This window comes from Poecile atricapillus, chromosome W, assembly GCF_030490865.1.
Source record: "Poecile atricapillus isolate bPoeAtr1 chromosome W, bPoeAtr1.hap1, whole genome shotgun sequence".
Lineage (NCBI taxonomy): Eukaryota > Metazoa > Chordata > Aves > Passeriformes > Paridae > Poecile > Poecile atricapillus.
The window spans coordinates 56,016,570-56,043,246 of NC_081288.1; the positions used below are offsets into that span (position 1 = coordinate 56,016,570).

At 35.6% G+C, this 26,677-nt stretch overlaps 1 protein-coding gene across 1 annotated transcript in view; it reads right to left on the bottom strand.

The window, feature by feature from the left end:
- LOC131591822 (metabotropic glutamate receptor 8) overlaps positions 1 to 26,677 on the bottom strand; it is a 303,751-nt gene that overhangs the window by 19,918 nt on the left and 257,156 nt on the right. The window contains exon 8 of the mRNA XM_058862892.1: positions 20,626 to 21,561. Within this exon, the coding sequence (XP_058718875.1) occupies positions 20,626 to 21,561 (936 nt within the window). The remainder of the gene's footprint in view (positions 1 to 20,625; positions 21,562 to 26,677) is intronic.

The window sequence follows — 26,677 nt, forward strand, 5'->3', positions numbered from 1 at the left end:
ATCTTTCAATGCAAAATTTAATGCTTGTCTAAACTAAAAAGCCTCCGCCACTAGCCAGTCTGCTGGGGCTGTGCTGTCAAATCCCCTCAGTGTATGCCAAAAAGAGATACTCTCCTGCCAGCACAGTTACATCACCTCACTGAACAACAGATGCAAAACTAACATTAGCTTTCCTCTTTTGGCATAACCACACATTGGGATTTTGCCAGTGTAACTATATTAGTCAGGTTTGGTATGTTTGTGTGGGTTGGTTAACTTTATTTTCTGCTCTCCAGATATGTCGGCAATTCTTTGTAGACATGGCCTAAGAATATTACTATTAATGGTCAAAATGGCAGCTAACAACAGCTTCCATCTATAAGGTATTTAACTTACTAAAATGTCCTGGAAGATTAAAAAATGTATGCTTAAGAACCATAGATTTCTGTTTGATTTGGTCAAAAACAAACAGCTCACTGGAAATGTTCCTTCTAGATGTTTGATGAGAAATGCCATGTCTTTTTATCTGAAGATTTTCCTATATTGGACTATTCATAGTTTTGGGGTTTTTTTGTAGTGAAAGGATCCTATAACATCTTGTCAGGTGTAGCTCGCAGCACAGCTTGTTTGTATCCTCTTTAGCCGTCAGTTTTGGAATTCCACTTCTACATAAACATTGGCTGAACCAATTTTTTTCTTTTTTTTTTCTTTTTTTTTTAATTTTTTTTTTATTGTAGTTGAAATAAAATAACTAGAAATAACTAGGGCTGGTCATATGTAAACTCTAAATATTTTTGATATACTACTGCATGTACTTTCTGTACTTTGTTCTGTCCAGCAGAACTTCACCAACTCCTATTTAGACTCACTGATTTTATTGTATTTCCTTCAATCATTGATATAAATCTGGAGAAACAACTAGTTGTCTCTGTTATTTTATCAATGATTAGTAAATCTAGCCTGTACTTCAGGCATCTACAATATTAATTTTCCAAAAGGAATGGAGTTGTTTTTTCATGCTTTGGAAATCAACATGAATAGCAAACAAAGAATAAGCATGGTGTAGTAAGATGTATGAAGTTATTTTATTCATTATTTAGCTTTATAACTGTATAAATAATCTGGCCTGGAGTAGGAGCAGTCCAGTCAAATTTAGCACACCATTGTTTTTATGCAGTAGTAGTTTGTGTAAATTGTGTTTGTGACAGACTATTATAGTACTAGGCAATATTTTGTATGGAAGTAACAGATGACCCATGACCACTCTAACTAAAATATATTTTTTGCTGGTGTTACATAGCTAATAAGCCCATCATATTCCATCTATTGAGCTTCACTAAGAGGTAAAATAATATAAAATGCATGATAAAATATCTATGAAAAAGAAATCTGTTATTTACCAGCTACACAAATCCTCTAATAGCCACAAGTGATCCTAGCCACTGTCTCCCTGGTGAGCCTTTCAGAAAGAACCCTTAGCTCAGGACACTTTATTTCCCCGTGTCCTACCTTGTAACCTCTTCTGCTTTTATCTCTGAAGGCATTTTTAGATTGTTATTATCTGACGGGTTGCCTGCATCACTGACATAGTATCCTGCCTTCACTGCCTTCCCTGACTGGATGGCCTAATTTTTGCCAACAGGAGCGCTGAATGAAGTCATTATTAATGCCCTGAGACTGTTCAGGTGAAGGCTAAGAGAACTTTAAAATGGAAGATATAATAGGAGACAGGAAGTATGGGAACACTTAGAAGATTAAAAATAATTTCTTGTCCTTCCCCACAGCCTCTCCCCCGACCCCTGCAAAAACACATTTTTTACTTCTTTTGGGCTGTAAATAGGAACTCTAGAGTTTACATTAGCTGTATTCCTACTTTAAAGGGCAAAAAAGGAGAGTGAAATCTAAGTCAGATACCATATTTAGCAAATTTTGCAGACCCTTTCTCTTGTCATTTTCTTACCAATCAGTTGCTATTTCTGCCACCATTCTCAGCCTTCCTTTGCCAGTGTTTTTCACCCTAAGCACTGGCAGCCCCTGGCTTTTACTCCTTGAATATTTCCAAGGCATGTTTAAAGGCTAATCAAAAGTGTTCATGGGGCATTTGCCCTCAAGTGATGAGCTCTTGCACCATAATACTGCGGAAAGGCTTGGAATACAATTTTTCTCTTCACAAGTAATTTTTCTTTTGCTTGTACATACAGAAACCTCCTTTTATTTGATGTTGTATTGGAGATATTTTACATTAATCCACTGTTTTATCAATATTACTCATAATTTTCCTGCACTCATCTGAAAATACAAAATCTAGAAAAAAGCAGGAATGCTAAAGAGGGGTTGAGAACCTGATTAGTTGCCATGTATATACTCCAAGCAAAATTGCAGTTTTTGTAGCTGTAACATAAATGAAAGAAAATAGGCAGAATGCTTACTGAATCACAAGTCGAATTGTATAAACGGAACCATAAATATATTATTCCACTGTTTACTCGGCTCTAAACCTGGCACTTAACAAGAAACGTTTAGCCACATGAGACAGGAAATTGAATCTTCTCACTTATCCACATTCACGCTCTGTCTCTTGCATTTGATTTGTGCCAGATTAACAGAAGAGAGTGAGGGATGAGGCTAAATTGTTCCTCCCTGTGCAGAGGGAATGCAGAGATCTCCCAACAGCAAGTGGCTTTCCTCACCATATGTGCTTCCTCATCTTGGCCCAACAGGGCAGGAAAATGAATCTGAGTATTTTAAACACAACACGTTATGTAAGTTTTAGCTGCAGTGCTTTGCTCCATTTCTGCTTTCAGTGCCTTACTCACATGCATTTCAGAGAGACTAAGCTCAAAATTTGGAAAAGGTTCAAGTGTGGCAAGATCTATGGAATTCAAATTAATATGTTACATGAGGGTGAAATTCAGGTTTACATATAATCATGATGCAGCTCAGTAAGCAGGGCTCTGTTTTTCTAGACATGAAGTATACTTAGTCATCAGTTCCAAAGAGTCCAAAATAAGCCTTGCAAAATGTGAGAATTTCATTAACTTGCTGAAGAGGTAAATCCAGAAAAAAAATAGTTCGGGGAGCATTATCCAAACCACCTGACAATGCCATTGCAAGGAAATACTTGCATTCCCATTGCAAGGACCTAGTCAGTGACAGACCATTCAGTTTGAAACACTGCATCTCCACATGAGCATCCGCCTCTGCAACGTTTCAGCCAATCAGTGGATTCTTAAAGAAGCATTCTCTCTGTGAAAGTTTGCAACACATGAACCAGACACTCCTGATTTATTTTTTTTTAATGGTAGACTATCATGTTGTAATGTCACTTGTCCTAATTTCAACATTTCAGATGCAGCATTTAAAGTTGTTTATTTAAATGCTGGATGTTCATGTCTACACTGTTTACACCACATTGCATGATGGACAGCTTCAAATGAAGCACAAATCAAGTCATTGTCATAATTCTTTCCTGACTTCATCACATTGACTACTGATGATCCCCATTACAAGGGTATATCTAGTATTGATACCAAAAGGGATGAGATGAGGAAGTGGTTATAGTTTTGTTGCCAGTTGTGAAGTCAGTGCAACTCAACCAATGCCCTTAAGACTACATGATGTGCACTTGCCTTCCAGAAAACAAAAACTGGAGCACTAGTCAGATAATGTGATGCATTTTTACCTTTGTATCCTGATTCAGTACAAATCAACCTTCAACAGCAGATGCTGAAGCCTGTAAACCTTACCTCTGATTTCTGAGGAAACATTAAACTGCCTGCTACCATTTTCAGGAGTGTGCAAAGAATTTTTCTGAAGACAGAAGAGATCTAAGGGAACCCATAGTTTAAAATGTCGTCTATAGGTATTTTTACATTAATATATCTCTGTACCACTTCATTCTTAAAAAAGCAAAATGTATTTTTTAAGTGGATCAAAAGAGCTTTCTTTCATATTTTATTAACACAATTTATAAAGCAATCAAATATTTGAAAAAGTCTTTGTTCCTAATCTGTGGGTGAAGTTGATAAAGACATTTAATTTATTTATAATATTCTTAGGTATTTTCTTCCAAAATTTAGATCATATTACATATAATTATCTTTATCACTTATAAACAAGTCCATGAAACAGAAAATGAAGTACAGTTCTGTGCAGAGTAAAGGAATTTACACATTATATTTGTGGGTTTATGCTTAAGGCTACTAATGTCTTATAAATGATCCCACAAACAATACCTCCTCCCTCAAATAAATAATCTATCTATGCCTATTCATATTTTCACATCTATTCAGAAAGGTAAACTAAAATTCAGACAAACAGAAGTACAAAATAAGGCTTATCTAGCTACCTATGCCTACATAACTGCTAAGCTAACTACATATACCCCTTTAATTAGGGATTCTAAAGCTATATATGAAGTTTCCAAAATTTATTATTTGTAATTCTGGAAAATACTAAAGATTTTGATGGCACTGATTACATGACTGAAGAAAGTTTTTATTTGCATTAATTAATTGAGCATTGAAATCAATTTAAATAAAGCAATAAAGAAAAAGTTTATGTCAGAACATTCTGAATCTCAGAGTTTCAACAGAATAGTGATGCTATGTTATCATAAAACTCTCTAAACTCTCAATTGTGACTCTCAGTGTACTTTAAAATCACAGCTGCCTCCTTTCTTCTCAGTGAAAACCTTTCAATTTAGCCATCATTTGAAGTTTTTATTTTCCTATGAGTACCACACTGTGAGGATTTTCTGACAATGCCTTTGGGGAGTGAAAAGTACCCTAATTTTCATTCTTTCAAAACCCTGTGATTCTGCAGCAGTCAGGCCTTTCTGAATACACAGGTAACAAAACTGGGAGTTTACTTCCACCATCACCCTATGACAGCAAAATATCTTCCCAGTGTTCTGCCAAAGCTTACTCATATTTCTGCCACCAGATTTCTTCCATTGTTTCATTTTCTTTTTAATTTTTATTTTTCTTTCTTTGCAATGCTAAAGAAGTTAGATAACTTGGAACTACAAACTATCAGAGGTTACAGGTTGTTAAAGGATCTTGCAATAAAAACAGGATTTTAAATGGACAGATTATATGTGTGCAAATATGATTGACTGAAACTGCGTGTGGAATAAACTACCAAAAAACTTAGCAAAGTAATGCAGAATATCAGAGACATATAAAAAAAATATAATATTCCTTAAAGCTAATTTTTTTTTCCTGTGAAAGAATCCAACAACCACAGAAATGTTCTCTATAAAAAACAGAAGCTACAGGGTCGATACTTATGGCTTATGACATGATTGAAATGAAAAACATGAAAAATTGACATACGTAAGATACTTAGTAACATTATTGTACAATTTAGTAAGTGTTTGCTTGCCTAAAAGTCAGTTTCAGACCACTGAAGTCCTATGAGTGTAAAGACTCCAATTATTATACTTTTCTTTTTTTTTTAACCCCAGGTAATTACTATATAGTAAACATTTTAGCAGATATGAAAGGGTAGCTCCTGTGCTATTGGACAGTTCATTTTATATTTGAAAGCTTCCATACACTGCATGTTCACATATCACACAATGTAAATACTGCACTTGTAAATGTAAAAAGATGACAGACAAGCCATTGGCAGGTGGACATTGACATTTCTGTGGTCATTCTAAATGCAATTTCTAGCAAGAACCTGGACTTGGAATTCAGCATATTGACTAGAAGCCTAGGGTGACTGTGTTCACATACCCTATGTGTCTGCATACCATCAAATAAATCCCAGCTTATCTGTCTGGAGAACAAATATTGCCATAACGAAACTGCATTATCCACCTCCTTTACAAGGAGCTCACTGTCATCTTGTGTTCCTTTATTTTTGGAGCTCTATCCACCAACTCTGCACACAAACCATGAGACCATTAAGAAGGGTGGGGGTTATGTCATCTACCTTTTCTGCTGAAATACACTGAAAACTGGTTTTCCTACAGTAATTATACATTTTTAATATTTTTTAAAAAAACACAGCCCTGTAACAGCTACTGATCAGAAATTAACTGTACCCTAGGTGAAATCAGGACACAAGCCCTTTAACAAAAAAAACTCTGTGAGACAGACACAGCCAGAAGAAAGGCCAAGTGAGGGAGGCTAGCTGTCCCCATTTTACTTCCAAGGCAGTAACTAAGCAGTCTGTCCACAAGCCACACAGCACTTTTCTGTCAGAACAGGCCCCCGGTAGGAGACTCCTCTAAATGAAGAAGTACTTTTTAAACTGTTGGTGCCACAACAATTATGTCAGATTAGGAAATTTCTTGAACTGCATAAAACCTAAAAGCTTCCACTAGGATGAAAAGTCATACATTATACATTTGAAAGGTATTAAACCCAGTGGTTTGCATTATCAGATGAAAGCATCTTGGAGTAATCACAAATAATTGAGCATTTGTTGTCTCCACTTAAAAAGTATACTGTTGCCATGGAAGTGGAACATCACAGCATGTTTACAGATACATATTTTTTAGCTGCAGAGAATACAAATTTCAAACTCCAGGATGAAGACATGAAGGAAAGAAGACATGATTCTCTGTGAAGAAATATTTTTTATAACCTCAGCTACTTAATGATTGTGGGTGAGGTGGTGGTGTTTAGTTTTCCTATATTACTTTTGTATGGAATGATTGATCAGGTCTCTCACAGAAAACAGTGCTGCAAAAAATCAGATGGGGAACAAAAAATTCAAAAGCTTTTCAGGAGCTCATAAAAACTAACAATGCCATATAATGGGAAACCAATAAGGAGAAAATGGTGACATGAAAAAACTCCAGAGTTCTATTCTACTACAAATAGCTATTTTATCTTTAGAAATATATACTATAAAATGAAACTTTTTTTTTTTTTTTATGTTATAGTATTTAGAAGTTACCAGAGTAGATTAGAAGTGTGATCCATGTGGTCAAATACCATGACTCAAAGAGTGGCCAAAGCAAGGTGCTTTAGAGGAAGGTATAAAAGAGACCTAGTCATAGAAAAAGGTACTCTCTTTTACTCTCTATTAAGATGAATAATCTTAATTATTAATAACTAGAGGCTACACTAAGCCCTCAATATGATTTTTTTCTCTTAAAATTTTCTTCTAGCACTAAAAAATGAGTCTATGCACTATATCATATATTTATCATTATAATTTTTTTTTAATATCCTTAGATTCTTGGTTTCTGACAGATGTGTGAAGGTTTATCTTTGTATCTGCAGAATTAATAGCTGTTTTGGGATCTACTGCCACACTTTTATGAGTGCATAACATACTATGGTGGTGTGCATTGGCACTCAAGAGTTAGTCCTCTGCATTCAGTTCCTGTACTCACTATAAAAGTAAAACACTCATCCATCCAATAGACAAAACTCCTACCACAGCAGAATTCCTCCAGAGTTCGCTACAGCTGAGGACCTGTTGCCGCTGAAGATGAATAGCTCACACGGACACAGGTCGAGGTGTGGTGAAAGGAAGAGAGTTTATTTTTCCCCCCAGGATTTATAGGCTCCTGACCATGGCCAGGGATTGGATGGTCAGGATAACATTTTCTCACTGCACTGGCCATGAGAGATGCCCATCACAAGACATGTAACAGAAAGAATGCATACATATCTATGTTTATAGTTACTGTCCTGGGAAAGTCCTTAGAAAACCATGTCAGCAAGCTCAGAAGCTGAGTTTTCAGGGTGACAAGGACCCATTCTGTATTTTTATATTCAGGTACATCTGGACTTTTGATCATGAAGCTATATCAAATTGTTGAGGAGCATAGACATGGAACTGCTTGGCAACGCCAGGCAGAGCTGCAGGTGAACAAGTACGGCCTGGGGTGCCAGCAGATTCAGACAGGGCTGCACTGAATTCTGTGTGGAATCACCAGTAAAAAAGACTATTGTCCACTTAATGGCACTAACAGATTCAAGGGCAGCAATCATTTCAGTGGAGATATCCTGAGATACCCTTTGTCTCCTGGGAAAGGAGCTGTGTAATTTTTCTATGTTAGTCCTCAATTCCCATTTAGAACCAGCTATAGCTGAAGGCTGTGTTTCCCCCTGTGCTCACCCCAGGCTGGTGTAGAATGTTGTATACCGCACTCCATGTTGGAAGGATGCAAGATAATGAACTTAAGTCACTGGCAATTTTTTACCTCTAATTTGGCAAATAAGCTATCATTTTAAAATTGTTTGGGATTGAATCAGATTAATTGATTCTGGTTTTGCTCACATTAAAAACAAACTCAGTAATGTTAACCATTTTCAATTAATAATTATTCTATTTATCACTGCATAATATATTTTCTTTTCAGGCCCTTAAAAGAAAAACAAATTAAATCATATAGAGCTACAAGAGACAGAAGAGGTGGTGGCATCCTTTTACATCACAAATGTTGTTAAGATTTTGTTGTTTTGCCTCATAACCGTTCTTCAGAATGGAGGGACTTGGTCTCATACTTCACAGAATAGTAGCTTCATAAACTTGTTACAGAGCAGTGTGGAATTATATTTTTCCATAGAGACTCAAAAAAGCGACTTAACATACCTTAAACCAACACGGAAAATTGTTAATTAAACTGAAATTTAAAAGTAGAGCTTCATGCCTGGACTTGTAGGAACACTGGCAACAGAGGTGAAGACCACTGACCTGGCATTTTTATGCTGTGAAAAAAAATTGGGATCTATGTTCAAAGCAGCAACATTTTCTGTACAGTGATCATGTTAAGGTCTGTCCAAATGAGTTTCAGGACAATGACTCCACCAAATGTCTTGCCCACCTTAATTACCGTTATAAGTGATCCAAACACCATTTGCTGAGAATCAATTCAATATTCCCACACGTAATTTTCCATCTACTGACAGCTACTTTCTCCTTATTTGCATAAGCAAATCAGAACACAGGAATAAAAAAGAAAGCCATTACTAAAACATTCTCCCTGTGCAGTCCTAGGGGACCTCTCATAACAATCTTTAGCTAGTCACTCATTTGAAAAATGTCCAGGAAGGTTTTTCAGTGAAAAAGAAATCTGCTGCCTCCATAAACTTTCCAGAGCAGCTACTGAATACTTTGTTTCTTCTCAAAGTGATCTTAGAAGACAACTGAATATCTCAAAACAAAGACAAGGAAAAATGTCATTTTTGCATATATTGAGGGAAACAAACAATATAAAGGAGCTGGACTTTGCACAAACTCTATATATCTAATAGATAAAAAATTTTTGGAATTAGGAAATCAAGTTCTAGATGGCTGAATTTATAGCAGACTACCTTGGGCATATTAAAATATTAGACCTCTAGCCTTCCCAAGAAAACTAGCTCCTTTTGTTAAGGTTTTCTCCAGCCATAAGGCTTCCTAAACACAACCTGCTTGTTAAAATATTTCCTCAACAACCGTTCTGTATCTGTGAAATAGCTACATTTCCTGTTAGATAGCTGTTTTTTCATCTGAAATAAGCAGACATGATACCTAAAACTGCAGACATGTATACCTTTAATAGACTATGTCGGGGACACTTGTGTAAGTGAAGAAAGAAGACAAGGGCCCATCTTTAGAAATTACATGAGCTCTAGTTTCCTTAATGTTCTTTGACAAATCTAAGTACTTGAAACTTCTAGAAAGTAACAGCAGGCTTTCTTTTCTTCTTCTCTTCCTTTTTTAACATAGGTATTACTCACACACTTAATTAGATTGTGAGCAAAATACAGTCATCACCTGAATAAGAAAACATGTACACTTCCTAAGGAAAGAGAGTGTGATCCTTCAAAATAAGTGAAATAGGCCTTGGTTACAAAAAGAAGAAAAGAGACATGAGCTTTGAATATATTGAAAAAGTGATTTCAACAAGAAGTCCATAACGCATAGAGTTTGGGGCCTCTGTGAAATACACTTCGCCTGAGTGGGTGGCTTTGTAGGAGGAAGAGTGTATTGTTTACCAGCACTGGAAAAACTAGAATAAAAAAGGAAAAATCACTGAGAAAATAATCACTCTGTTACTCAGAATCATATCACTGCTGGCTAACCTGACAGGTTAGATCTAAGTTACTTGCTTATACTCTGTCATTTTAAACAGCACGGTAGTGTTAACTGCAGTAAAAGATGGGTCTTGGCACTGGCTCTCAGGCATTGCATGTATTGGAGAGGTACTGATGGCTTCATTTCACAACTGTAGGGGTCTGGTCTTCTGTCAACATGTGTGCACAACTTTAAGAGGAATGCTTGTGTTCACACACAGGCAAAGAGGCCCAAAGAGCTTGTGTTAATGTTCAGGAGACAATTAAAATCAGGCTTAATCCTTTCCTTCAATACGTAAAAGTCTAGTATAATTTTACAAAAGCCTTTATTTCACTCATGTAGAGGAGGCAGAAATTACTAATTAGGCTTATAGTCAAACAGTGTTCTGCAAGGTATTAGTGCACTTTCTAAGATGAAACTTAAAAATCTCTTCATTGCAATTAAAAATCGCTTCATTGCAATTAAAAGAAATCTGTCAAATAGATCTTCAGCCCACTGTCGCTGTTTTGAAACACAAATAACTTTTTCCAGCACAGAAACTACATTAACTTATGTCATACAGAAGAGGCTTGCTCAACTGCAGTTTTGACATTTCCTTGTATATTTTGGTGACCTTGAGAGGAAATGAATATAGCCAAATCCTAAAATGTCTGGCTCTGAACCACTGAACCAAATTACCTGCCAAACCACCATACAGAGAGACATGGGTACAAAGAGAAAGAGAAAAGCCAAAAAAAAACCCAAAAACCCCAAAACCAAAATTAAGTCAGTCAAAGAGATCTGCTTGTTACATCCCTGCCTAGGAGATTGGAGGAAGCACACCACATACTTCTCTCTCCTCCTTTTATGCCTCCCTTGTGCTTAAAAGCTTCTCCGCTAAAGCAATGTTTAAGGACATAACATACTTAACACTTTCCCTGTTTTGGGTGCTTAGAAAACCAGAACTGTCTGTAATGTATTATTTATGCCTTCTTCTTTTGTGCAGGAGAATTCAAACACACATGGGCTGTTTCTGAAAACTACACAAAAGTACAGGATAGCCAGCTCAATTTTAAGCCAAATGAAATATGACCTATATTTTAGATAAAAAATGAAAAATACAATGTCAAATTCCACGGTTATATTCTTATATAACACAAATGCACAAAATTCCAACAGGTCTATTCAGAAAAACTTTTAGTAGCATGAAACATAGATAGGGCGCCTACAGACGAAGTATTAAAGGAACAGCGCAGGCATCAATGTTTCTTGATACCACTGGCAAAACTCTCACTCACTTGATTGTGGCTTTAACAGAACCTTTCAGAAGTAGAGCACTAAACAAATTAACTAGAACTTGGAAAACATTCAGAATGTTGGGGAGAGGAGGGGAAGAAGGAAATGTTTGTAAAACAGCTAAATTTAAGAGTGGAAGTAGCAAACACCAATAACCAAAATGATATCATCAGTGTCAGTGAGGGAGAGGAGGAAGAGACATAGAGATAAGTTGAGAGTTTTAAGTCCTAAGTCACACAGAAAAGGACTAGGAATTTTGTTATAAGACACTAAGGATATAAGATATTGGGATATAGAAAGAAAAGCAGCAATGGCTGCAGTGACTTCTGTATCTTGGACAAATTATCAAGTAAGAAAACAGGGAATCAAGAGAGGATTTAAACAGCAAAATATTGAAGGTTGAAAAGTTGGTGCTGGTTGGAAACAAAGAACTTACAAGCCTCATTGACAAGGCAAATAGTTTGGAGAAATAGCAGAGAAATTTCCAACTTGGAATCTGGAAGGACTGATGGAGGTACGTGATCTTTGTAGATCAATAAAATTTTATGCAGTGTGATGGCTCAAAAGGATAGGAGGAGATATTTTCTGGAGGAAGCTGTTTCAGTTTGTACCATAATCTAAAGCACCCTTTCAGTAGACAAGTTCTTAAGGAAAACATATGCTGCAAACAATTCCCTTACAGAGACTGTAAAGCAGTTTTGGGCTTTGGGACCAATTTCAGCATCATGCCACATTGGTTTGTCTGTGTGTTTTTGATGACTAGATTTAGAGATAGATGCTTTGCCTGCTGTGAGCTCTTCTGCTATTCCTCGTTCAGTTATGACTTCTTTCCAGAAAAGACATTTGCAAAATGTAGTGTATTCCTCAGCATCAGAGCTAAAAATATTTTCCTTTATTTTCCATTGAACACTGTCTTGTAAGTAGTTCCCCTCTTCTCTTCTAATCTCCTTCTGACTTTGTTTTGTAATTGGGAAGTGTTTTGCTGTACCTGAATGAATGGCATTCACAATACCTGTGAATATCTGCTCTTAATCTATTCCATCTGAGTTCAGTGGAGTTAGAAAATCAAGTACTTTGCCTTCAAAAGTACTTCATTGTTGAGCTATTCTTACTGTACATTTGTAGAAAAAAGGGATGTTTTCTGTAGAAAATGCATTTATGCAGGTTCCATGTCATCAGTTCTATCAATGAGCCTGATAACAGTACTTCAATCACGTCCGTATGCTTCACAATATCAAATGAACATGACCTGAATAATCACCATGAAAACAATCATTTGACCATTCTACTAGGGTTATGTTTCTGGTAAATTGACTGATTATGAAGTCACTCACAAGTCTGGAAAGCACCGTTTTAGGAAAAGAAAAATTCAAAATCTATGTACACACCAAAAGTGAATGCCTATACTTAAGAAGATATTTCATAATTAATCTATTTTTACCTGGATTACTAAAAAAAATATCATGTTCTGATATGGTTAAATTTTCACTCTTGGATGAGCTTATATGGATCTCTCTATTGTCATTCCATTCCCTGTTGGGAAGATTCACCATAAACTGAAAGATAAACTTTAAAAAAAAGTTTATATGATCAATTTAAGACTTTTTTTCTTTAAATAGAAAATTCTTATATATGTATTAAAATTATTGTTTTTGCTGGGATTTCTATACTAATTATTCTCATTTCATGCAAGAAACAGCTTATAGTTATGTGAAAAGAAATACCTGGACACACATAGCCACATGCATATTCAGTATTAACAATCTAATGAAATAGTTATCCCATAATAGACTTAGTTTCGTGTTCTAAGAGTAAGCATAAAGCTCACTAGTCATGGTGAAATCAGGCTTCCATCATTTCTTGTTCCTGGTACTTCTATCTATATGACAGATTAATTAAATATTCACTGTTCCTTACATGAAATTTTAGAATTTTATTGAATTTATCAATTCTGTTACAAATTTTATTTGGCTTTTATCTCATTAGATTTTTTGTCTGGATCTTGTATTTTGATAGGATTTCCAATTTACTGTCATCTTCCCAGCTCTACAAAGTATCACAATTCTTTACCAGAATGGTCACAAGGGCCTGAAGCATACATCAATCTACTGTGCTTAGAAAAAACTTCAGCTGAGTCACCATAATTGTGTTTCAAAATGTTATTTGTCTAAAGGAAATGCAAGGTAATATGGCTTTCATTAGGTGCTGATCACTTCAGGGGGATCAAGTTTACCAGTGTGGTGGGGAACTGGTGTCAAGTTCAAGATGTGTTATGTGCTGAGCTTGTATGAGCATTGCTATTTAGGCTAAGCCTATCCACAACAATTTATCAGTCCACAGCATTTTATCCTGTCTGTAAGATCAAAATATTGATACTTGTATGAATCCTGTGCAAAACTGGAATTCTTTTAGGAGGAGATAAAGGCAAGAAGCTGAATATCTACACAAAGCCAAGCTAAAAGCTGTCTTGCTTCTTCTGTCTTTCAGACGTGTTTACTTGCTTTCAGAAAGGTAAAAGCCTTGTCAAAGCTGCAACAAAGGCTATTGATGTACTGCTTCCAACTTGGCAAGAGATAGCAAGAACATGAAGTTTCCCAAGAGCATCCCAGAAATAGTATCAACACAATTTTTAGACAGTGTTCTATTTAAAGATTTTCTATTTGTCTTATAAGAGTAGACATGTTAAAGATATTTCCAATTAACTTTCTCTCACCCATAGCTTTTTTCCCGAGGATGTGGGTTTATCAAACCATTCTTAGCTGAAAAAAAATCCCTCTTCCTGTCTAGTTACAAACATTTTTCAGTAAGTAATAAATTTGCTTAAAGATGTTTTCCATATGGTTTGTGTTATCACTGGTTTTACTTTATGCAAATTAAACCAGCCCTTACTGTGCCCAAAAAACCTAATATTTTTTAAATGCTGGAAGGATTTATCTTAAACTGCACTTGTTGAAGACAACCAGATTTTTGGCACTGAAGAAATCAGAGCCAAAAGATCAATATTTTTGTAGGGTGAATCTGATTCCTAAAAATACAGTAGCTAAGTTATAATTTTTTCAATATTATCTTTATGTAACATTTCTTGTCTGTCACCAACTGTCTTTTGTGATTATTGATCATTTTTACACAAAAAAAGATGATGAGTTATTTAGCTATCTGTGCTTCTCAAAATTGTTTCTGCTTCTCAGTTAGGATTAATTACTTATCACAGAAGCCAGAAAGTAGCCAGAAAGATCTATTTAAAGTTCTTTAGCATGCAATTCCGTCTTCATCTACATGTTAGCAACTCTCTGACATTCCCCAGGATGGGGTAGGAAGATGATCACAGACAAATTTAATTTTTCTGGCAGCTCATTCCTGACTTTGGGAGAAAAGCCATCATTCATGATGGGGCCAGAAGCAAACATGTCAGACAAGCAAAATGCCAGTGTTTTCCATTATGTGGCAGGTGCACATCTTTTCGATGTATGCAACTAGGTACGCCAGCTCAATGCTCATGCTGGAACAGACACACAGATATGTAAAACTGAAAAGGGTTTTCAACCCACAGGTGCACACATGAGCACATCATTGGGCTAAAAATATGATATATATATATATATAATAAATACTCCACTTCCTTTTTGGAGGAGCTGGTGTTGTCTCTCTTTGTGATATGTCCTAGAAAACTTATCATAGGTTGGACTAGGTGATCTTAAAGGTCTTTTCCAACCTAGTTTATTCTGTGATTCTGTAATTAAAATCAGTGCTCAGCGTACATACTCAAAATCCTTGTAGCTTCATTAATATAAAAGTAAACAGGGAAATGAAATCTTGCTCTAAAGGCAATAGGCATATCTTAAGACAATAAAGTCTAGTCTTTAAAATTACATGTGCATTAACTTTGCACAGTCAGTCATTCAGCAAGTACACTTGCTGAAACTCAAGTACATGCTATGCTGAATAACAAAAGGCAAAAAGTTTCTGCATTCATAATGTGATTTCTAGTAATAGGGAGGGATATTTCTATCAGACAACCTGGTGAATTTTAACTAATTTTCTGTTCCAAGACATAGAATAATAGAGTCATTTAGGTTGGAAAAGACCTCTAACATCATCAAATCAAATTGTTGACTTAACACTGTCAAGACCACCCACTAAACTATGTCCCTAAGTGCCACATCTATGTCTTTTAAAACCACCTCCAGGGACAGTGACTCCACCACTTGCCTGTTCAATGCTTGACCACCCTTTCAGAGAAGAAATTTTTACTAGCATCCAGCCTAAACCTGCCCAGCCACAACATGAGGCAGTTTATCCTTGTCCTATCACTTGCTACCTGGGAGAAAAAACAACACCCTCCTTGCTACAGAAAGTTTTAGAAACAAGCTAAACAGGTTAGGTTTTCTGAGCTGCTCCTTATGAATCTTGTACTTTAGACATGCAGAAATTCAAATACTGATAGTTTGTTTAATAATCTTGCAAGCACTCCCATAGTCTAAAGATTCTGAATAAAACACCATTAGGAGCACAGAAATGGAGTTTTGAACAATGACAAATTGCTGAATGTGGAATATATTACTTCAGCAGTCTCCTAACTCCAGCTCCTGTAATAAGGAAAATGAGAAACTGTTTCAAATAACCCTCAGATTAATTCTCATGCTATGCACAGTGTTGGCAGCAGAGATTCTAGTTTAATCAAGCCAAACATTATTCATAAGATGAAAGAAATGCTAAATTTATAAGTTGCCTTTCTGGACTTTTTCCTATGATGTGTATTGCATGGGCTACCTGCAGAGCTAGATCTCCAAATATGATTGGGATTAGAAGAGAATGCTTTGAGGTGAAGAATGAGCTCCGTGCTGTGCCCTTCATTAACACAGTCTAAGGAATTGTTAAGATGCTGTTTTCTTGCAGTCACAGGAATACATTTAGTCAAGAATTCATAATGTAAACGCACATACAAAAGATGATTTATATAATTTTTTTAGAAATATGGGAGAAGTAAGAAGTCTATACTTGAACTATCATTAGTAGTTGTTTTCTTTAAGCTAATGAACATATATTACTATTCTGCTGGAACTACCTCTTCCTCCCACTGAGAATTTAATTTCTTTATTTTGACAATTACAGCAGTAATTTACAAGTCAAATTAATAAGGTAATACTTTTAGTATTGTTTCTTATTTCTTTTAGTGTTACTAACAAACAGATGGATAAAAGCATAAGATCCACTGAACAATAAATCCAGCATGAAAACAGCTGGGATAGCAAGATCATAAGGATAATAATTTATGGGAAAATTTCTATTATAAAGTTAGAATTTGTCTATACTGCAGTTATGAAAAGAGAGGTCAGACTTTTCAGAATAATTGGAAATACATTAAAATTTATCTGCCTTGTTAGATTACACCTTGTAATTGCTTCCGTTTGGAGGAGAGGAGAGAAATTATTCATTGTTTTTATGGTCTTGCCTTAGCCATGAAGTGAAACATCTCTTCTTTCACAGTATGGGAAACATATTCATCTTCTCATTCAAGCAAAGTATTTCCAGATTAATATAATAAATTATGTCTGATAATAATGATATGTGATAATAATCTGTGAATAAACATGATTTATCCACCTGTGAAAAATGCTAAAAGGAAGGGAATTTATGAAGTTTTGTTTATTAAATAGGGTTGTACTTCAAACAGCCATCTATCCTCAGAATGGCAGTGCAGTCTGCCATTTTAACTTAATTTTACACAGGAATTCAAACACCTGTTGTAATCCCTCAGCTATTCAATATATTTTTTTGGTGGCATTCTGGTCATCATGACATTTCAGACATCTCTATCCTAGATGATTCCAGTACTTACGGTTTTGTTCCATATGCATGTGCATAACCTAAAGGAAAGCTATATTTACAGAATGCTTTCTCACAGAATCTCTCTCCTTTGCCTCTGAAGCACCTTACTGACATTAAAGTGCTAGAAAATTAGTGGTTTATCTCTTAGGGGGCCATTTTTCATTCAGTTTAATGACACCCTGGAATAATGTAAATTTTTGTAGTAGGTTCCTTTCATAAAGAAGGGACTGTCAAAACAGGCATGAACATGAATGGCCAAAATCATGAACTAGAAAAAAAAAAAAAAATTCACACAAGACCTGAAGTCAAGGTTCATATTTTCTCTGCAGGACATCTGTAAGAATTACAATCTCAAAATAGCATGGTTAATACCATAGGGCATTTATATTCTGCTGCTTGAAAATAAGGACAAATTAGAAAACGTGGAGATCAATGCCAGGCTATTTTGAATTGGTACTTTAATACTTTTTAAATTATCCATATCCATATATAATTTCTTCAATAATATACAGTAGTTTTCTCAATTTTATACTAGTTTCAAACTTACATGTAAACTGAGATAATACAAATTAAAAGAAACAGCATTTGTCATAAAGGAAAATGTTAAAAATGTTACAAATGTCAAGACTATAAATCAACATATTCCCATTCCATCTTGTCAAGTTACCTTAACTTTTACCACGTTTTTTCTTACAGATATGTCACTGCATGCAAATTCAGGCATTTAACGCAGCTGCATTCAGCAGCTAGAGACCCAAGATTTTTCATGAGCACAGAAGAAGGAGAGCAGTTTCTCATTCTGTGCTTCAAAGCAAGAACATATCATCAAGATTCCTAGTCTGTCTGCAGATAAGTACTTATGCTTATTTAAATTACCTTCATCATGCATATTTGAAATTTGATTGATGCCAACACTCAATTTATGGACTTGTGCTGACTCTAAAGGTTTACACTCTTCTAAACTTTATACAGAATCTCTTAGGAAACTTATACTTTTGGGAGCTGATCCCCAAGGCCACTAAATGCAAGGCTAACTTTTCTAGGGTGAGCTTTGAGTTTTGGATCTAGATATCTGTTTTCAGCATTGATGGTACTTTTTTTTGTTCATCAGTGGTATTGACAGTGAAATAAAAGCTGCTAAGTAGGTTTGTTATTTAATTAGTGTTAATTGAATGCTTAAGTAACTACAACCTCTTTTTCAAGAAATGCTTAGTAACTTCTGCTATTATTGTAAGCACTGCTAAAGTCTAGGAAAACTGAAATTCCTCAAAATATTTTGGAAAAGTTTTAACTACTCACTTTTCAAACAGAAGTGTATCTAACGTTAGTAACTAGAAGTACCCCTGGCAAGCAATGAATGTCATGATAAATTTATTGCTTTCAACATTTCATAAGGGAAACATTGCTTTAAAATAGCACTTTAAAATCCCCAGCTCTTATTGCTCTGTTCTCTTTGAGTAAGATCAAGCCATAAAAAAAAAAAAAAAATAAATAAATTAAAGGACTCTAAAATAACTGGAATGTGAGTAAGCACCAAAAAAAGTCCGTGTAAGTTTTCCCATTGTTTCATCCTCCAAAAAGATAATAATATCAAATTTCCAATAAAAATATTCTAGAATACATAAGCTTCTTTTTAAAATGCTTCTTATGGTGTTATGCATTAACTGAGAAACTATAAGTTTATTCAGCCCATGCACATGTGTGCAGTAAGATACTGAATTTTTATCCCATTCAGAGAAGTATTTTAATTGTATGAAATATGTAAACTAATGTAGAAGACATCTGTAAGTCTCTGTGTGGAAGCATGTTTTTATTTGCAGAAAAAAGAAGTACTTTGAAAATAATTATTTGAATTACAGAGCTACAGTATTAGCATTTTTTCCCTCCACAAAGAAGAGGGAAGAAAAACAAGTCATTTAGAAAGAAAAAATGGCAATTAACAAGTGAAATTTAGTGTTAGAAGCTGTGTGATTTAGCATCATTTGTGTGTTCAATCTTGGGTTTCAAAAAAGAAATGCAAAAGAACTGTTCATTAATCTTGTCTTTTAAGGCTGAAACCAAATCATCCTTACTACAAGCCAAGGTGAACCAATGGTGTAAATCGAAGTCACTGCATGGTTGCCAGCAGAGAAATATTTCCTATTTTAAGACTCAATTCTTTTCTTCAAGTACATGCCATAAACCTGATCAGACCAAGCTGTTAAAAGTACCACACATTTATAGAACACAGCATTTTTGTGACTTAAACCTACCAATACAAAAAAGTCAGAATTTAAGTACAGTTTACCTAAACGTGTTTTTCCTGTGTCAAATGGGATTTTTTAACTTACTCTGTCTGTGCTAAGCCATTACCTTCGTACTCACTTCCTCAACTTAATCCAAAAAGCCATGAAAATAAGCCTGATCCAATTCAGTAAGCCTGCTTCAATTTTTAGTGAGGAAAATGTATTTTTCTGCCACACTCTGCCCCATACACGTCTTCTACTTGAATTAGAAAGTGTTTCATCTAGGTGTACAGAACTGTTCTTTAATTCCACAGACAAGGATGCCCTCTAAACTAGAGACATGTCAAACTTTTGCACAATTATAAGTGAACGCATGCTGAGTTTTCCAATTAAATTAAAATGAATAATTGAAAACATTGTACAAAACACCTGCTAGAAGGAAAGTCAAGAATTTATGTGAAAGGCTGTTGAACTTAATTTCTTATTTTTAAGATTTTCCATATATCAAATATTTGCAGTTTTGAAGATTGATGCTAGTATTATTGCGTTTCCCAGCCTAACTTGTCATTTTCACCACTGTCACCTGAATAAATACTCACAGTCAACATTTGCCTCTGCCTTCCATTAAAACTGAGAGAAGGAGAATTACGTGTTTTGCATCCAAGTATGAATCATTTTATTTCTTATTCAATTATCAGGAAAGTGTTTTCCTTTTGAATTGATATAATAATTAGTGAATTGTGCCTTATATTAATTTACACACACTTCATTCACCATTAATTTCCTCCTATTCTACTTTAGGTTCTTTTAAATTTTTTTAAAACTTTTGTGTGTCAGCCAGAGACAAAAGTAATTCTTTTCATTCTGCCCTGGCATTTTTCTTCATTATTTTTGACAAATGTAAGCTGATCTTCTTAGACTTGTGGAATGCAACCAGTTCTATCAGATCTGTGGATGATAACAAAGATTGATAGTGCTCCATGTAATAGGCCACAGCATCACTGAAGGGCAATAACAAACGTTAGAAGAAACAGTCATTTAAGGTTATATTGAGAAATTGTCAACATTTTTATGCCAGTCACACAACAGTCACAATCAGTTTCTTGTGTTAATATATAGGAAACCTACCTTTTGACATAGATACTTTATAGTCTGTGAATTCTGACCGTTTGTTCACCATTCAGAATTACTCATTTGTAAGAGTGAAAAAAATTTTAATGCTGTAATTATCAAGAGAGAAAAACAGAAAAAGAGTAGTGTTTTGATATGTAAAAACATCATCACTTACCTTCTCTGCTGATTGGGCCGTACCAAAAAAGATTGGAATAAAAGCTAACCAAATTATGCAGGTTGTGTACATAGTAAATCCAATGGGTTTTGCTTCATTGAAGGTCTCTGGAACCCCTCTTGTTTTAATAGCATAAACAGTGCATGTGACCATCAAGAGAATACTATATCCAAGGGAACAAATGAGAGAAAGATCTGAAATGTCACATTTGAGAACTCCTCTGGCATTTTCTGGTTCAAGTGTCCTCTGCTCTCCATAGTCTACAATGGTGTGTGGTGGATCGATAGCGAACCAGATGAAGACTCCAATAAGCTGCAAGGATATGAGGCTGAAAGTGATCACCAGCTGAGAAGCTGGACTAATAAATTTGGGAGCTGTGACAGATTTTTTACCTTGTTCAAATATTCTGTGAATCCTGTTTGTTTTGGTAAGCAAGGCAGCATAGCTGAAACACATGCCAAGTCCTAAAAAGATCCTTCGAAATGAGCAGACCACCGTATCAGGAGCTGCAATCATTAAAAAAGTAATGGAGTAACAGAGAAAAATCCCAGTCAGGAGCACGTAACTGAGCTCCCGCCCAGAGGCCCTGACGATCGGTGTGTCATTGTACCGGACAAATGTCACAATCACAAAGGTGGTGGCAATTATACCGAGAATAGCTATGAAGACAGGCACGATGGCCCAAGGAGAATGCCACTCCAGTTTGATTATAGGGATAAGCTGGCAATCTGTACGGTTGGCATTTGGTCTTTTATTAATGGGACAGAGTTCACAGTTGAATTCATCCACCTGGTAATGGTACCCCTCACAGCGCTCACAGTGCCAGCAGCAGGGCACTCCCTTCACGGTTTTCTTTCTTTCCCCAGCTTTGCAGGGCAGGCTGCAGACAGATGCTGGATGAGTGTGCTCTCTGTTAGCCCACTGCATGTCTTCTACCTGTGGGTATAAAAAATTAATGAGACTTCTATTTTCCTTCATTTATAATATCCTAATCCTGGCCACAGGTTTGTCATAAATCACTGCATGCTGACAGCACAAATACAGTTTGCCATAATAAGAAACCTGTTTCTTTCCCTTGCACTGACTTTAAAAAAGTGTTAAACGATTGTGTCCAATAAATCATTCATGCCACAGGCTTGATGAGTGTCATTAGTTTCTATTTACCTCTTTATTGCTGACCAAATTGACATCTGTAAAGATATTTATTGACTCCAGGCTAGTTTAAAAGCAAAAAGTCCCATGCTCAGTGCTGTAAAAAGTTAATCGCATGCAAATATAAATCAGTAGTTCTCAAACATTTAATTACAAAATGAGTCTATTTTCAGAGTGAGCTTCAGAGCAATTTCTGGTACAGTAAGAAATAGATGAAAATCTCCATGCATCAGCCCTAGCAGAGCAAAGAGTGCCAGAAAAGAAAGATCTGTGATGCCACCCCTTCCACGAATGTGGATATTTTATACTTTTCCACCCTCAAAGCCTTGAAACGCATAAGTGTTGTGTTTACATTTCTAGAAGTTTAGAATAAGTATATACTGCTTTCTGAATAATAATGGAAAAAGATGTCATGACTATTGCTTTAGTTCTTCTGATATAATAAATCCAGATATCCTTTTGTAGCGCAGAACAATGCAATCTTGTTTTAGAAATCCTAGCTTTCTCCACAGCAGCACATTAGCAAAATATACTTTTTTTCATCCACTTATATATTCTTTCTGCATGCCCTGTAAATGAAATCTGAATAGGGAACTCTTGGATTTAAAGAATTTCCTACTTAAAATTATCACTCAGTTTGGTGGCAACTATCCTTAGTTATTGAACTGTCCTTATTGAAGCCCTGTTCTGCAGAGATAACTGTGAGTGAACCAGGGCTCTGGGTAGAGCAGAGACCCTGGTGGGCACCAGAACCAATCCTTGTGTCTCCAGACCCCACCTTTCATTCCTCTGTGAGGCGGTGTGCACTCCATGACAAAGCACTTTCCTTGATCTTGCCTATTAAGTACTTAGCACTTTTGTTTCATTTGGAGACTTTATTCATAAGCAGAACAGCAGTAACAAAACTTCAGGCGTCAGGAATGTTTTCAGTTCCTTCTGGAGGAGGACAGAATGAGGACAGCTTATAAAAGGGGGTAATTTTGGCCTGTAAAGTTTATTTTTTTCAGCAATTTTTCAATAGACTTGAGAGGAAATCACAATGTAGCATTGCTGGCCTTATTTGCCTTCCTCAGAGAGCCAAGGCACCAGTTACAGCAGTGTGTAGGGTGAATAAAGCGGCAACAAGCAGCCAGACTCCTCCTCTCTTCTGTGCCCCTTCGGTGTAGGACTTTGATGTTCTCCACTCCAAGGGATCACAGAGTAACAAGGAGACAAGAATTGCTCATAAAACCAGCTCTGTGAACCCTCAGTCACCCGAGGATTTCAGTGGGAGAGGATCCTGGATCCCCAGAAGTCAGCCAGATTTTATATCAAGGACAGTGATGACTACGCAAAGTACATCATCTGATGATTATGGAAAAACAAATAATTTAAGCAATTAGCTTCTTTAAAAGCACAATAACCCAATTTTTATGAAACAGCTTTGATAGAGCTTCAGCAGAGCACTTGATTTAATAGGAAAAAATTCACCACTATTACAATCTCCTTGTTTTAATCACTAAAATCCTAAAAATTCACATAACCTCTTATTGTTTAATCTACTAGACAAGAGAAAAAACATGCTATGATGAAGTCAACATGATAGTAAAGACAATTTGCCTTCACATTGCTGCTAGGAGAACAAATACAAGTTGTGATTTAGTCACAAACTACAACAATGAGGGCATGAGTAGGCTGTGGTCATTAATCCATATCTGTGGATAAATTTGGGATGACTGAGAAAATGACAGTATTACATATTGGCTAGATTATAGCACACAATACAGCATCACCAGGAGACAACACCAAACACCATATCCAACATAAACTAAGAATAGTATGGGCAGGCAATGTCTCATCCAGCAGAAAATCTGACAGGATAAAGCTTAGGTGTCCAATTTTTAAACATATTTGAATTAGCAAGGTGAGTTTATACCAGATCAGTATTTAATACCATGAGGCTACAGTGATTCTTATCTGTCATTAAACATCCTAAGGTCACATTTACTAGATTGTGAATCAATGGCTTAGATAAGTATAATACTTTTTTGTCTTTTAGAGCTTCTACCTTACTAAAAAAAAATCTAAAATTAAAAAAAAAAAACCACAAAAGAAAGCAAAAAAAAAAACCCAACAAAAAATACCCTTTAATTTTACAGCTTTTTATAATTTCACATACTCCTGTCTTGACAGTATTTTAAGTGACTAAAAACATGTTTAAAATCTCTTTGTGGTTTGCAAAACATTAAAGTGGCTCAGGTTACCCTTCACATTGGCAAAAACTAATAAGTTCCTACTTCTGAAGCTAACTGGTAAAGATTCATATATATTTTTCACTCTGATACATGTTACACAAACTAAAAAATATATAATTTCCAGCATATAAAGTTATATAAAATTATGAATGTTGAAAAACTCACTGGATAAAGATTTTTTTCCCTAATGAATTTATAATGAATATAAGCACTACTAACTGGTTAGCAATAGAAAAAGTCAAATACAAATAGAATCTTAAAACATAAAACATTTTAAATCAATGTAGAAAATAACCGGAATGAATGGCTGGGGCAGGTGGATTTTACAAGGTATAAATCCTATGTTTTAAAATCTGGATTGTCTGGATTAATTTTCTAGGCAAAAAAAACCACATTTAGGGTGACCCAGATTTATAAAAAGGTTTAAAAAAATGTTATGAGCTCTTCTTGCTCATTAGTTTTTTATTTCATTTTTTATTTAAGAAGAAAAAGAAGATATAGTCCCAAGACACATTGGCCAGTGATTGAAATTGAAAATCCCTTCAAAATACTTGTATATCTGAGAAAATTCTGGCATTGTTGTATGATAACTCTGGAAGTTTGTGGAAAGATGGGATTCTCCCATGAACACAACCATCTGTCAGTTTATAGCTACTTTAACAAGCAATATGCAGCAGTAAGAACCAATCAGCAGAGCAAAGCTGTCCATTCTGAGGACTTGATGTTCACATTGGTCTGAACTTGAAATGAGAGTCTGCAGAAGGAGGTTTTATTGACCTAATTTTGACATAGCTCAATGGACTGAACAGTGGTAATCATTAATGAAGATTAACTGTCCTTCTGGAAAGCATATTCTCTTTTCATTTCAGCCAAAAGCAACCCAGTTCACTTAGCCCAAGACCCACTCCACAATGAGCAAGTGTGCTAAATGTGAATAATTAGTAGATTCATTTCACAAGCTGACTCTTGACTGAAACGAAAATGTTCATGTGTGTATATCCTCAGGCTGCTACTTAGACAATACTGGAGCAGAGGCAGAGGATAGGGCAGGGGAAACTCTACCTCAGAGTGAGCATTGTGCTTTTATTACACTTGAACAGGTCTGTTAAGGGTTTCTGTATATGCAGACCTTAATAACTGAAAAGCCATGCTAATTCTGGTCTTCTGGTTCACTCCCAGTTGTCGACAACCTGCAGCAGTCTTTGCCTGTAATGTATTTTTGAGCTATTATTTCGCATAGTATAAAACTAATAAGCAAATGCAGTACAAAACATAATTACAGTAGTCTTAAATCTCTATCAGTTTTTTCACTGATTGTATGTATCACAGTTTTCTAGTTTCTTGAACTTGTGCAGAAGATGTCATTACTTTTCTCTCTTTATGAGCTAGTACTGTTCATCCCACTTCTTCTCTGAGATTAACCATATACAATTAATCAGAGCAGGAACTGTTGAGAAGCTACAAAACAAAGGAGGATCATTTGAGAACACAGAACAAGGGCCAATTATAATTTCCAAAACTACAGAAAACCTGCAATAGTCAAGCTTTAAAGGGAGTTGCTGGATGCTCATCCTCTTCTGAAAATCGTAATTTTTTATGTAGACATAAACACTTAGCAGTGGAACATTCAAAAGTGCCAAGGGGAACTTGCTCAATATAGCTAATTAATTTAAACGAGAGTTAAGTGCCTTGTCTGTTTAACTGCTTTTGAAAATCCCACTATGCTTCCATCTGCAGTTTTCACAATATAAACACTTCGGAAGACTTGCCCTAAAGTGATCCAGAAGTTCAAATGTTACAAAACTAACTTCAGGGGATCTTAACTTTGGGCACACATTTCTAAAGAAGATTCTCATGTGGGAAAGAAACTGTCAAAGAGGCCAAAGTCAGACAAAAGAAACACAGAAGAGAAGGTGCTTTTTGACATTGAAAAAGGATTAAGTTCTGCATCTCTTCAGCTCTTACTGATTAAAATGTCTGAGTCTGCAGCATTCTTTATACTGCTCAGACCCGACCAAGGCTGAGCAGGTCTCAGATTGTTTAGTAGCTTTGGGTAAACATGGTTTCTGGAAGACTATTCTGTCACCTCATTTTCATGAGGTGCAAACCATACGTCCTCTAGATCCAGTTCACTACAGTATATTATGAGGCCAAGTTCATTGCTAAATGTATCTGACATCATCTAACTCAGCTGTACTGGGATAGCCTAGCTCTGTATCTATTATTAGCAATGGTTTATACATCATCACAATTTTATTTGAGTACCTTCTCTGAATTTGGAAAGTGTCTGATAGGTCGACGCGCTATCATGAAATACCTCACATTTCCCTAAGATGCAGTTCCATTTCCTACTATTCCAATACTTACCAGAGTGAAAACATCAGAAACACTTTGACAGCATGTCTGTGAGACACGTATTCATTTTCTATGAAATGCATCATGATACAAAAAGAGAATGGCTTCATTGATATTTTCAATGGACATAAAAATGATCTCTACATGAGATATCTGCCTGATGGGGCAGCAATTTGCTTTAATGTGCAGCATTAAGATTCACAGTTCACTAAACCATTAAAATACAGACAAAATGCCATTTCATATCAAAACCAAATAAACACCTCTGTCCTTCATGAACGTTACAAACATAATTCACTCTAATATCTAAT